Here is a 14578-nt window from a genome sequence, read left to right as displayed (position 1 = left end):
ATGATGTTTTTCCCTCACCACTTGCCACAGACTCAGTCTAGCAGTTTGATCAGTAGTGACACTGCCGAGTCACTCTTAGTAGTGGGCATTGAAGATCCTGAAGCAGCGTACATTCTGCACCTTTACCACTCTCACCCTTGTGCAACATGAAGGAGGATTACTGATTATCAGCTGAGAGGGAACGGAATGTGGTAATCTGGGATTCCATGACTTATGTTTGACTTGATAATCTAAGGCTTCATGGTGTCTGGGGTCATCATTGAAGATACCTACGGGATTTCCCTCCTTGCTCTGTACTACTGTGCTGTTTCCTCTGCTGGGTCTCTCCTGCCGGTGGATCAGGACATACCCAGAGATGGTGTTGTCTGGGATATGGTGTATATGGTACGATTCCGTGATTACGACTATGTCAGGCTGTTGTTTGGCTCATCTGGGAGGTAACTTTCCCAAGTTTGGCACTAGTCCCCAGATATATTAAGAGAACTTTGCAGGGTTGACAGGGTTTTGTTTGTTATTGCCGTTTCCAGTGCCTTAGTCAATGCTAAGTGGTCTGACCAGTTTTATTCCTTTGCCTTCAGGATAAAACAGAAGAAAAGCAGCAGAGGGAAAATGTAAATTAGATATGTTCAAATTCTTCCATCATTATCCCTCTACATGCATCTTTCAACAGTGTTACAAGGGCCAGCTACACCGCCAAACCTCACCAAATCACACATCTGACATGACCCTTGTTTGCAATATTGGAAGGTTATTCAATTGGAGGAGGCATCGAAAGGAAGTTCATTCATTCCTTTAGTGGATAACATCCACATATATGCTTGTACATCCAGATGAGAATACTGAATAGTAATCCAAACATCAGAACTCCTTACCCTAATACCATGCCCAATTCCTTGACATGTACTCTCATTTGGCCCTTAAGGTACTCTGACAACATTTTGCTTTTGAAATACAGCTCCTGCAGCCGATCTTCAAGATGCATTATACACTAAATGAAAAAAAATTAGAAAGTAAAATCAGTTCAATACCTAATGTACAAGAAACCATACAATCATTTCATCATCTGAACCAGTATTTATGAAGTTAATTTGGCATCCCATCTCCTGCTATACTGAAATACTTAATGATTTTCAAAACAGTGGAGAAATCCTCTAGATTCAAATTAGATTAATGAATCCAAGTTATTTTCTGTCAACTGAGCCTTAATGTGATGGAGAATGAGCTTTATCATTTTCAACTCAGTTTAATTTGCTAGAAAATAGTATTTAAAGTTTATCTTACTTGGGGACCAGAGAAAGCATGCGTATCATCTTGTAAAATGCCTCCACCCTTGCAAACAGGGCCTTCCACAACCAGAACTTCATTCTGATGGGAGTACATGAACATTTCAACTCTAATATGGCTCAAAATCAGCAACTGTTTTCTACTCCCAATAGATAATCAAGCTGACTTATTGCACCCAGGTATAATCCAAATATTCCTGTTGCAATGTACCATAGATCTTGTCTTGGCATCAGTCATTTTTGCAGGTTCTTTTGGTCTTTAAATAATTCACTCACTTCAAAACCACTCCACTTAATACTCCCATTGTTAACCACAAACGTTTCTCCTTTAATAGAAATTTTCACATCTTTCCATTCAGATACTGCTCACCCTTGGTCTTTTTAATCTCCACCTCACCCTCCTTCATTGACATGTCACAAGTCCTGATCATCAGGAGGGATATTTATAAACATAAACCATCAGAATTTACAGCACCAAAGGGAACCATCTAACACAACTCTTCACTGGAGAATCTTAAAAATAAGCTATGTTACTTTCTGTAATTCTGAAACTCGGTTTTAAAATATATACTTATACTTTCTTTAAAAATGCATTAGCTCAGTCTCAACTGTTCCTTGTAAGCATTTCTGTCTGAAATTTCTACCATACCTCTTAAACTCCTTCTGTACTTGTAGCAACAATTTTAAAATTGACACCACCTCATTCATGATTCCCAAATCAACAGCAATAATCTTCTTCTATTCATACCTTGCATAAGTGCAAAACATATTGTCACTTAGGGGAAGGAGTGACAATAATTAAGATCTTTCATCAAACGACTATAATTCTGATTAATTCTCACTGATACTCAACAATAAGACAGTCAAAACTGATCAAACTGTTCTGGCTGTGCTCAGTCATGCTTGTGAACAAACTTAAAATCATTATTTTTGTTTTTGTGCTTTATGACTCCACTTGTTAAATCTAAGACGTCCAAATGTGTGCACCTTAATTGCTCCGATTACTTCATTGTTGAATTTAAGCTCCCATTCCTATTTTTTTCCTCCAGCGTACATGATTTTATACCTTTCTTCACCATTTCATTTTTACCTTTTGTCTGCTCATTTGTTAGACTCTCGAGGTTTTTCCTCACCTGTGTAGTAAAACTTTGATAAAAGCCGAGACCCATTTTTAAAAAAAATTTATAAAACTGAATTAAGCACTAAATTTGAATAGACATATTCAACAACCATGCTATATATACATGCCATAAATCCTTTCGCATCACAAAACAAACCTCTTTTAAACACTTTCTGAACGTGCCATATATAATTTGGTTATTTTTGTTTATACAATAGGTACATTCTTCAAGCATGAAGCATTGGGGGTTTCCTCATCCTTTTCTCCTTCTCCTCTACAACAACCTCTTTTTAAACTTAGGTCACCCTCTTACACTATACAATTTAGCTCATGCTCTGTTCCTCAACGTCCTTTCGACTCAGCTTCCAATGTGCAGGCCTTTTCCTGCTCATATTGATTACAGGGTCACGAGTCCCCATTCTCTAGTACCTTCTTTCTAAAGCATATACACTGCCTTCTTATTAGGCACCTCTTAACCTTCTTTTCTATAAGTAAAGTCCTGTAATACATCCTGTGTCAAGTGATTAAAAATAAAATCTTGCTACATATTTAAAAAGTGAGAACACAGCGTACAAAGGAGGAAGAGTGTGAGGATCTTCCTGTTTTTCAGGATGATCCTGCCATAACTAGAGTATTTGATTGCCAGGAAACAGTACCCCTTCAGATGGTCAAGATTTCGGATTTTGGTGGTACACTGTCAGGCAAAGTTGAATGACAGGTAGTTTCTAATTTATAAATCAGTCACTCATTTCAGTAAGGATCATCATGGAGGCAAATAATGATCCAGAATTTGTTAAGTCAAAGGGTGGAGCAATGCAGATGTGAACCAGATCAATAGCATCATCGGTAAGTGGTGCAAAAGGCTTTGGAAGGCGGAATAAGATGGATTTTGAAATGTTAGTAGAAAAGTGAACAAGCAACATTTGAATATGACAATGGGATGCCAAAATTAAACATTTTGAAAATGCTGTCTCATTTATAGACCATGAAAATTGTTGGCAAGTAGAGCTATTACCCACTGTATAAGAATTTACATTTTATTCACAGGAATTATCAGTAACAATCTGAGAAATTTTAACTGATAGAACATCAATGTCTTAATGGTCTTATACTCACAAAGTTTGGTGAAAGATTTAGTTTGTAGAGCTGCAGCGTGGAATGAAGCAAGTTAGATACTAAGCTGGAGACAAGTACTTCTTTGCCAAGTCTATTGCTGTCTGTGGTTCGCCTTTGACTACTTGCAACCTGCACTGTCCACTTATCCAAGTCAGCGATAATGCAAACAGCTTCTGATATAGGTTCATCCAACACTGGATGCTGAACGGAAAGAATGTGACAGGAGTTGATATACTTAGCAAACATTTTTCCAAAATAAATACATATGGTTTTAGTTAATCTGTAATGGATGAGACCTGAAACAGGACATCTACTCTCAGTCATAAATGGTTAGCATTGAAAGGAAAAGTTTTTTTAAAGTCTTAAAATATAGCATTATTTTATTTCCCAACATTTTTTTCATCAGGCCTCTTGTCAATAACTGGTCAGTGTCAAGGTATTTGACAAATATACCGTAAAAGATAACCATAACACTATTAAAATGTGTTTGGATTTTAATCATCTAGAATAATAAAGGATTAAGAAAATAATTCTAACTCTCAATAAATCTTCAATACATCATGAAGATTTATTATTCTAAATTATATCGAGTGTTGGTATTGCCTTGGTGACCAAATGCCTACAAAAGAATTGAAACAAACTGAAAAAATAAAATTAGTAACCTACTTGTACAGCATGTGTTAAATCTGAAACCAAACACTGCTTCAGCTTTTCATCACTGCCTGTTCCATGCAGAACAAAATCAGATACATAATATGGGCAATAGCCACCAAAAAGAGACCTTCCAAAATTCGCTATACTGGGTTTGCTGTGGCAGATTTCAACTACACTTGACCTAAGGAAGGAGGAAGAAAAAAAAAGTTATATTTTAACATACTTAAAACTAAAAATATTTTTTTTTCCAAATCTTTCATTTGTCTGATTTTATTGATCAGTTGAGACTGATGTTGCAAGATTCAGACACTCATTAGCTAGAAAGTATCATTGTAGAAGTTTTATTGCCTTTGAACAAGGAACAAAAGCACAAATATCAATCAGGAATGTACAAAATTGAAGCCAGGTCAACTCTATGATTTAGTATCAGCTGTTATCTTCTGTAATTAATAAATCAATGAGTGACACAGCTAATCCCATCTCAAGATAGCTTTGTAACACACCAGTGGTTAACAGCTTTAGTTATTGCCAGTTCCAATAAGCATCCATATATACCATTCAGGCATCCCTGTATAACCACAATAATTGAATCCGATCAATGGGAATAAGTCACAGTTTAATCAAGAATTTTGAATAAGTTACTAAGGGACAATGAACAGAAATATGCATAGGGATTCAGAATGCATGCCACATCACAAAATAGATAATTAAGTTTCATTCACTTTTTGTTTGTTGCAACACTTGGAATCTCCCCATTATTGATGCAAGATAACTTCCAACTGACTAAAAAGAGCAGCACAGCCACTACAAGGTCAGGGTGAAATTTCCAGTGATAACCAACAGAAATTTAAACTAGTTTACTGTCAGTCATGTTCCTCTTTTTGTGCAATCTCCCTGTTCAGCACATAATCCGATTCAAAGAAATTGTGCAATCATTATTAGCAATCTAACACACTGTCCCCACCCATTGGTATTTAAACACATTACAATGCTAAAGTGATGAGCCCACTGAGAAATGTTGTGCAAATACAAAAGGTCCACTTGGAGTTTTCAGCAATGAGACAGCTAAAACTCAATTTTTTTCACAAAGTAAATTGGGTTCTGTACTTACTGTTTATTATAATCATAGTACTTTAGACAGGGCATATTGCTGTTCAGAATCACACAGGAACACATGCAGAGTAAACTTTTCTCCGTTAAAATGCAGTAAAATAAATTCCAGGACCAGAAATTTTACATGGTGTCAATAACATTGTAAAAATCTGGGCTAATCACAGGAGTGAGAATGATACATATAACGACAAAGATTGAAGTGGGAAACCATAAACAGAAAATGTTAAATTTATGCAGAAAATGCCAGGACTTTGAAATGCTGAAATAACATCAGAGTTTAACTCTTCTAATCTGCACAACAGGCTTGTGAATTCACTTCTACTTTGAGACAATAGTTCTTTGAGTATAAGCTGATCTTCTAAAACAGTGTGTTTCGGGCCTGTAAGCTTCCATCAAAACTAAGTCAGTCACATCTAAAATATTGATGCTGTTTCTCATTCCACAAATACTATCGGGTCTACTGAAAATTTCTCTTGGACTTTCCATTTTAGCTGTAAAATTTCAAATATCTACAGTATTTTGTTGTTTGCTACTTTGCACAAATGACAATGATGATTTTGTTTGCACCATCCTCAACTAATGTAGGACTTTCCACAATTACATGAATTAACCTATTTCCTGCTGAAATAAAAGCCACAAATTAAGCTTTGAGATTCATTCACTGTAGCCTCCCATAATTTTCCATTCTAATGCTGTCCACTGAAACATTCATTTGCTGAATGTGGAGCATGGGACATGGCAGATGGAGTTTAATTTAGATAAATGCGAGGTGCTGTATTTTGGAAAAGCAAATCAGAACAGGGCTTACATATTTAATGGTAAGGTCCTGGGCAGTGATACTGAACAAAAAGACCTTGGAGTGCAGATTCCTAGATCTTTGAAAGTGGAGTCGCAGGTAGATAGCATAGTGAAGACAACATTTGGTATGCTTTTCTTTATTGGTCAGAGCATTGAGTATAGGAGTTGGGAGGTCATGTTGCGGCTGTACAGGGCATTGGTTAGGCCACTTTTGGAATATTGTGTGCAATTCTAGTCTCCCTCCTATCGGAAGGATGTTGTGAAACTTCAAAAGGTTCAGAAAAAATTTAAAAGGATGTTGACAGAGTTGGAAGACTTGAGCTATAGTGAGAGGCTGAATCGGCTGGAGCTATTTTCCCTGGAGTGTTGGAGGCTGAGGGGTGACCTTATAGAGATTTATAAAATCATGAGGGGCATGGATAGGGTAAATAGACAAAGTCTTTTCCCTGGTGTGGGGGAGTCCAGAACGAGAGGGCATAGGTTTAAGGTGAGAGAGGAAAGATTTAAAAGGAACCTAGGGGGCAACGTTTTCATGCAGAGGGCACTGCGTGTATGGAATGAGCCGCCAGAGGAAGTGGAGGAGGCTGGAATAATTACAATATTTAAAAGGCATCTAGATAGGTATATAAATAGAAAGGGTTTGGAGAGATATGGGCCAAGTACTGGCAAATGGGACTAGATTAATTTAAGATATCTGGTAGGCATGAGTTGGATTGAAGGGTCTTTTTCTGTGCTGTCCATCTCAATGACTCTACAAATGATTTCAATCTTTCATTCAATAAGGAAAGCTTTTGCCTGCACATCGTCGCTTGCTTTGTCACAATTCTTTGCCAACTATTTCTTATAAGTAGTTTTTAGTTTCACATATTTAGGGCTAATAATTGTTTCAGCAATAAACTTAATTTCCTTCTCCATTAGCACAGTCTCATTCAGAATTTCTCTTCCACTCTAGCTAAGCAAATGTTTTTATTCTATGTATGTGACTTAAACAGAGTCAAGAAATAGGTGTTTACAATTTGAATTAATCACTACACATTTATGGAATTGCCAAGAGCAAACATTCTGACCTAAAACAGAGACCGCCTTCCTAAATGGTGGGGCTGGGTCAAACATTAAAGGCCTCAGCAAGTAAATGGGAAACTAGCCCACAGTACTTAAAAGATTCTGGACTCAGAGAAAAATGCTCCAACATTAAACGTGAAGTAAGTATTCAATGAATCATTAATTTTCCGTCAGTAATGCATCCTCTTCATTTTGGTAGAAGCCAGTAGCAATTAAAACAGGATTTCAAAGTAGAAATATATTTATACTACAATTTAATTTACATTCCTATTTCAAGATTTTAACCCATTTTTGCTTTTAATGTCTAATTTCATCTCTTTACTTCCTCTTCAGAAGGCAGCAAAACATTCCAGGTCATGGGTAAACAATTACATTTTCTGCCTTTTTCTCAATGGTATCATTTTCACCAAGAACAGTGTGTGTTAGCACTGGCAGACTATAGTCTGCAGGTGGCACTGCAAGTTCCAACAATCCTTTCTGAACAAATTCAAGGGGCACTTCATTCTTAAAACGTTCTTACTTCTCAATGTAGTCTAACTGTCCTTATCCAATGGGCACCTTCCATTTAGAGGGAAGCAATGGTCTAGTGGTATTTTGTGCAGACTATTAACCTGGAGACCCTGCTAATGTTCTAGGGACCTAGGTTCAAATCCTGCCACGATAGATGCTGGAAAATGAATTCAATTTTTACAAAAATCTGGAATCTGGGCAGCACTGTGGCTCAGCGGTTAGCACAGCACTAGGGTCCAAGGTTCGATTCCAGCCCTGGGCGACTGTCTGTGTGGAGTTTGCACATTCTCCCCGTGTCTGCGTGGGTTTCCTCCCACATTCCAAAGATGTGCAGATCAGGTGAATTGGCCATGCTAAATTGTCCATAGTTGTTAGGTGCATTTGTCAGAAGGGGGTGGGGGTTACTCTTCAGAGGGTCGGTGTGGACTTGTTGGGCCAAAGGGCCTGTTTCCACACTGTAGGGAATCTAATCTAATCTAGGAATCTAAGGGAGATCCTGGAAAACCACTGTCAATTGTCAGAAAAAACACTATCTGGTTCACTAATGCCCTTTAAGGAAGCAAACTGCTGTCCTTACCTGGTCTGATCTAGTCTATATGTGACTCCAGACCAATGCAACATGGCTGACACTTAACTGCCCTCTGGGCACTTAGACACTAAATCCTGGACTGGTTAGTGAGGCCCACATCTAGTGAATGAATAAAAAAGGTTGTTAGCTATCCCTGACAAACTAAGCTGAAGTCAAGTATCAAAGAAATTTCATTTGCCTATATGGCTAAACATTGCCTACATGCCATTAAACAAGTTAGTTTGGTGCAAGATTTCCTTGTTCAATGTAACATACATATTCTGTCCTTACCCTGGGAAAGGTAGCTCCATCTGTTCCAGCCAGTCATCCTGCTCTGTACTGTAGTGACAATGTTTGGATGACTCATGAGCTGCATCCTCATTTTCACTGTCACCCAAGGCACTGTCTGAGCTCTCATTTCGGGGGATGTCCCACTCAACTCCAAAAGGTGCTTTTTTCTGGTCTTGTTCCCCACAGGGGTCATCAGAGACTTTGTCTCCACAGTCCTGCTCAGCAGAACTAATAATGTGAGAATCTAAGTCCATTCCATATATCTTACAAGTGCACAAGCAACTGTTCCCACTCAAGTCACGTTGCTGTTCATTGTTCTGAATATAAAGTCCCATTTTTGAAACCTCTTGTTCAACTTTCTGCTGATCCTCTTTGGGAAGATCATCGATGGTCTTTGTTTCTATTAAATTATCTTCAGTAAAATACTCATCAAAGATGCTCATACTTCCTTCATGTGTAGAATCCCATTTATAATTGTATGAATTGGATGATGTGTCCTTTGTCCTATTAATTTTATTTTGGTCCACTGTTACAGGCAATACCTCTTGTTCCTGTGTTCTCTTCCTAAGCTCCTCAATGTCTCTCCGAAGTGCCTCATCAGCTTCATTTCTCTTGCCTTCTGTATCAGAGTCTGGTGACAGAGAGTAGCCAATCTGAAAGGTAACTTTTTGCATTGAATTGGGACTGCCCTGAAGATGGTCTGAACTACAGGGTACTGAAGTAGACAACTGCTTATCAGGAGGCAGTTTTTCAACAACAGGCTCTATGATAAGGCTTTGGCCTGCAACACCAGATTTGACAGACAGCACTGTTTCAGTCTTGGCTTCCTGAAGGTAGTTTGTGCTTTCCTTATATTGCTTGATGGTATCTTCTCTGCCAAGAACTGTCAGATTTGTAGTACAACTATTTGGACTGCAGTTGGTTTTCCATACGTTCCTGTGACATCTTGGAAATGCATCACTTGATTCTTCCTGCCTGGTAACATCATGCTGTTCTTTAGTAGCATGAAGGGGACACTTCTCACCCCGATACAAACTGACAGCACTGTCCCGTGAAAGTGTGTTTTGGTTTTGCAATATGGTTGGGAAAAGTGAACCTTTATTCCTGTGAAGTGTAACCACAACATATTCTGACTCTTCCACCTCTCCTTTCTCCAGTGATGTGGTCATTACCGACTCACTCATTTCCGCATCACCATCACCCTCGACCACCAGCTGGGTTTCTTGCAGCTCAGAGCAACGAATGAAATATGTCAGAAAGTGAAGCAACCGCTGAACCAATTCCTGTCGTTTACCAATCACCACAGTTCGGGCTAATCTTACCGGAGATCCTATTGCACCATGTAGATCGACTGTCAGAAAAATAAATAATTAAAATTAGAAGAACCCTTCTCATGTCAAATTTTCTTTGGGGCGGGGCAAAGGCAAAAGAAATGTTTGGGATGAAGTAAACAGATTTCTATACCTGCAAACTGAGCTTTCTTATGCTTTCAGCACAGGACCTGATCCCACCTTGAGGAGTTAGCTCTATGGAACACTGTCAATGCAAAGTAAAGCTTGCTTTGTTTTTCTTTACTCTGCCAGCCTGTTACTGAAGACCCCTACTCCACTTGTTACAGTCTCCAATCCAGTACATCATCAACACATTGGATAACATGGTACCAAATTTTGGACAGCTCTGCTTTACAGATGCAAATCTACGAAGCACCAGATTGTGCACACCTACTTTACATGGACTTATTACAGTCAGAGATTTCATCACAGTTGGACCAATTTGAATCTAAGTCTCAGAAGTGGAAAGAATTGTCCCTTTTTCATTCTGGTAAAATATCTTTTAAAGGTTCATTTGGGCACACAATTTTGTAGAAATGTTGGTGCACTAATTAACAAAAGTAAATATTTACTCAAAAGAAAAGTTTAATTTATTTTCAGGGCATCATGCATGCCCAGTATAGTATGTTATATAACAATGAAATCAAATCAGACCAGAGACTAATGGCATTAGATTAATTTGTGTACATATGGATAAAGGTCAATGATCAAAACTTGAATTATAGAAAATGATGAGCCAATTAGAAAGCTAATACTCCATGAAATAAAATGAGAATCCTCTTTCAATGGTGAGAGCTTCACAGTTAAGTAGGAAGCATTGCAGTCATAAATTTTAGTAATGCAGTGGCACATTAAATATTATTTACTGGCTCATAATCTACCTCCAAGTCTCATTAAATTATACAACAATTGTGTTTTTATGATCAGTGACTTGATTATGGCTAAGGCTGAAGAGAAAAATAAGCACCAAATTGACATCCTTCATCACGAGGAAAAATAAACAGTACAGCCAGAGGTTTTCAAAACTGAGAAACTGCCACATGGGGTTTAATAACTCCCACTTCTGGTTGGATATTTGACTTTTCATTCTTTAAAAAGGGATAGAATTTCTGCTTTAGATGTAATCTGAAAAAAGTGAATTAAAACATGCTTGGAATTGGACAGGTTGGAGAAAATATTAAGTTTCTGCTAAAATATATTTGCAGTATTATAACTATAAAGGCTTCCACAAACCAATATAATCAGGTAACAAAGTATATTTGCTGTCATTTTGAACAGCAAATTTCTAAAACTAGTGTAGTTTTAGAAATAAGCCTGTGAATTAATTTTCAGCAAATATAGGCATTGCTAATAAAGCTATCCAGTCCTCTGTGATGAATTGGATTTTTAACAAAAAATAATCACTGAACATACGTTAAAATATGCTGAATCATTTGATTATTTCAATAAATGTTTCTTAGTAAAATAAATATTTCGCTGATATGGAAAAACTTTCATATTTGCTTAGTGATGTCAATGTATCTTAAGAAAATAAATACAGTTTGAAGAACTGTCCTGAACCAGATCAAATTAAAAAAAAGTTCAATTTCTATGATTTGTCAGGGGCCTGATTTGGGTTAACTAAGTTCAGGTTAGGAGAATTGGGAGGGTCCTTCATCACCTGCTTTGCCATTCAGAAAGACCTTGGCTGATTTTTAACCTTAATTTCTTTTTCCTACCTTATTTCCATTAGTGTCCAATCTATCTATTTTGTTGTTGAAATACCTAACAACTGAACATTTATAAACCTCTCAGCTAGAGAACTTCAAAGATACACAAACCACAGTGAAGAAAAATATCATCCTAACTTTAACTGACTAACTCTAACTGATTAGTTCAAGTGGATAGGCAATTTACATCTTTTTGAGTGGTAACCTAAAGGGGTTGATCTGTTTTACACCTTGTGTGGAAACTGTCCAGTTGCTACATGGTTGAGAGATTTGGAGGGTGCACTATCCCTTGAATTAACTAAATTCTCCAGCCAAAGGGAAGAGCCTCTCCGTATCTACACCATAAAGCAGTCTAAGAATTTATTGTCTTTCAATAAAATTGCTCTTCATTCTTCCACGTTCCAGGCAGCACAAGCCCATTCCATCTGATCTCCTCACATGACAACCCAGTCTCAGTGAAGCTTGATTGCGCCATCTCAAAGCAACTGGAGATGTGCCTTCATTAAGGCAAGATCAAAATTAGTTGGGGTCTTCCCAAAACACAATATAAATACAGTTCTGCTTGATCACTGCTATATTCCAACATCACTTTGCACGTGCCTTCTTCCTGCATATGCGTGTTTACATTTCTATAATCTACATACTAGGAAACCCAAATGTCTGCATATATTTTGTATAATAGTAGTATTTAAAATATATTCTGCTGTTATATTATGAGTGTGGACAATTTCACACTCCCTCACATCTGCTTATGCAATCAGTTAACTTGTCTATACCTATTTGCAGATTGAAAAGCAAGCTCTGAGGAGCGCACAATTTTGTATCGTTAATGTGTTACATTTGGCCATCTCATTTAAGTCATTGACAATGTAAATAGCCAAGAGGAATGCTCTAAACCATGCAGCACCTAACATTGAGAAGTTATGGAGAAAATATTGTAGTAAACAAACAGAGCAGAAGTGGTTTTGAATGTTAACTCTCTTACATAGAATTCCCTAACCTTTTATGTGGACTTGGGAAATTTCATCCAGGGCGCATCACATTACAACATTTTCTTTCCAACCTACAATATATTACGTACATTATAATAGTTATTGTACTTCAATAAAGTTTGACTGTTCTACTTCAAAACATTCTGCTTTTAGGGAAGGTCCTGTATCAATGTATGGCTTTTTCAATCATACAAAATGAACTGGGGGAAATGAGCATAAACTCAGCCCCAACTGATATACATCCCTCAATAATGCAATCATTTATTAACATATTTTTCAGAACAGGACTTACCGAGCTGGGCCCAAAGGGGGTTGTACGGATTTGACTTTGATAACATATCCACACTTCGAGAGGAATGTTTTTCCAAGAAAATCTTTATAGGTGGTTGACCATTTGGCATTACTGTTGGGACCCAGGCAAGATGATTTGTGAGCACAGCAGTAATCAGGGCTGGTAGAAACCTGATTAAAAACAAGATAAACATTTGAACAATTCAAGCAGGACGCATTTTATCAGCTACATTTTCACGTTAGAGGAATGGTGTGCCCAAGCAACAAATGATGGCCATCACAGCAGTGATGCAGGCTCAAACCCCAAATCTGCCAAACACCTCATTTCACTCTAGTATGGTTTTGAGAAATCCTATAGTACTCACATACTGCTAAAGACTGAGCAAGCCAATCTGTTCAAAATGCTGCAAGGAAGCTATGATAAATTTGACTGCTTAGCCTCAACCAAGGCAGTGGGTTTTTCCAGTCTGGCCAATAACGTCAATAGACTTTTGCCAAATTGGGAGAGCTGCCCACAAATTGGTTAAGTCTTACACAGTCATACTCTCAATGAGAGTACTGTCAGCCAAAGTTCCAGAAACCACCAGCCCTGTGTATGTCCTGTTTCACTAGCAAGACAGACCCATGAGAGTTGGCAGCCGGGGGGAGCAACTCAGAGGGGTTAATCATAACTCTGAGTTCCATGGAATATGATCAAAACATGAACAAGGAAAACTCATCCTCACTAATGCATCTAGCCATGAAAGTACTGGAGAGCGACACTGTCTAGTCATTGTGGAAACAAGATCACACCACCACCATATTAAATGGGAGAGATTCAGAACAGATCAGATCATCAAATTTGGACACCAGTAAGCCATCAGTAGAAGGACCATAAGTACAATCTGTAACTTCATAGCTTGACATATTCCTCACTCAACCACTACCAGCGAGCCAGAGGATCAACTCTGGCTTAATAAGGACTATACGACCATAAGATAAGACATTGCTATAGTAGCAATAGGAAGCATACCTAAAAAGGAACTGCAAACCTATGAACTACAACATGGGTCATGTATGCCAAAAATGAGAACTGGCGTTGTCACTAGTTTTTAGTAAACCTGTTTTAAACCTTAACTTTGTGATCTACAAGCATCAGATGAGATCAAACATTCTGCTGTCCTTTCACAACCAGTCATGAACAGTGATAGATAATTAAAAAAACAGGAGGCAGCAGCTCTGTGATAGTAAAATCCAGTACTCAATTACAAAAACTTCAGCTCTGACTTTGCAACCTTTTTCAGCCAGAACTGTTAAATGGATGAACCATAATTAGCACCACAGAGGTCTGCAACATCATAAAGGCCAGAGTGATTTATATAGGTTCATGCAGTTATTTAAGATACAGGAGGCTATTTGATTCATTGAACCCAGGCAATTTGATTTACTCTCTGTGATCTCAAGAATTATTGAAGGCACTAGTAAATGGCACTGACAATATCCTAGTAGTGGTATTCTAAGCGCTTTTCTCAGAATAAGATGTTGCCTCTAGCCAAGATGTTCCAGCACAGGTACAACACTGGAATCCATCTGACAATGTGGAAGACTGCACTGGCACATTCTGTTCCTATTTGGCTAATTACTAGCCCATCAGTCACCAGCTAAATGTATAAGGATTATGGCTTTACCATGAAGCAGCACTTAACTCATCAACATTCAGTTTAGGTTCCACAGGACCAAATCAGTTATAAACCTAATAAT

The 14578-nt window shown here is 37.9% G+C and overlaps 1 protein-coding gene and 1 long non-coding RNA gene across 5 annotated transcripts in view; one reads left to right on the top strand and one right to left on the bottom strand.

Moving 5' to 3' along the window:
* Positions 1 to 14578, bottom strand: part of fnip1 (folliculin interacting protein 1) — a 110502-nt gene that overhangs the window by 3224 nt on the left and 92700 nt on the right. For all 3 annotated transcript variants that reach the window (XM_043703420.2, XM_043703421.2, XM_043703423.2), the window contains 5 exons: positions 12840 to 13009; positions 8516 to 9866; positions 4186 to 4354; positions 3520 to 3720; positions 873 to 988 (listed from right to left, as the gene is read on the bottom strand). In XM_043703420.2, coding sequence (XP_043559355.1) covers positions 873 to 988; positions 3520 to 3720; positions 4186 to 4354; positions 8516 to 9866; positions 12840 to 13009 — 2007 coding nt within the window. The remainder of the gene's footprint in view (positions 1 to 872; positions 989 to 3519; positions 3721 to 4185; positions 4355 to 8515; positions 9867 to 12839; positions 13010 to 14578) is intronic.
* The window catches only part of LOC148147509 (uncharacterized), a 73185-nt gene that overhangs the window by 42264 nt on the left and 16343 nt on the right, over positions 1 to 14578 (top strand). The window contains exon 3 of one of the 2 annotated variants that reach the window (XR_015759720.1): positions 9051 to 9168. The exons of the other annotated variant lie outside the window; for it this stretch is intronic. This is a non-coding gene — a long non-coding RNA (uncharacterized LOC148147509). Of the gene's footprint in view, positions 1 to 9050; positions 9169 to 14578 lie in introns of those variants that run through there. 2 annotated transcript variants of the gene reach the window in all.

Source organism: Chiloscyllium plagiosum, unplaced genomic scaffold (assembly GCF_037043375.1).
Source record: "Chiloscyllium plagiosum isolate Xiang-an unplaced genomic scaffold, Cpla_swu_hap1 HiC_scaffold_16, whole genome shotgun sequence".
Classification (NCBI taxonomy): domain Eukaryota; kingdom Metazoa; phylum Chordata; class Chondrichthyes; order Orectolobiformes; family Hemiscylliidae; genus Chiloscyllium; species Chiloscyllium plagiosum.
The sequence above is the reverse complement of the archived record's forward strand: the minus strand, read 5'-3'. Positions and strand labels throughout refer to the sequence as shown.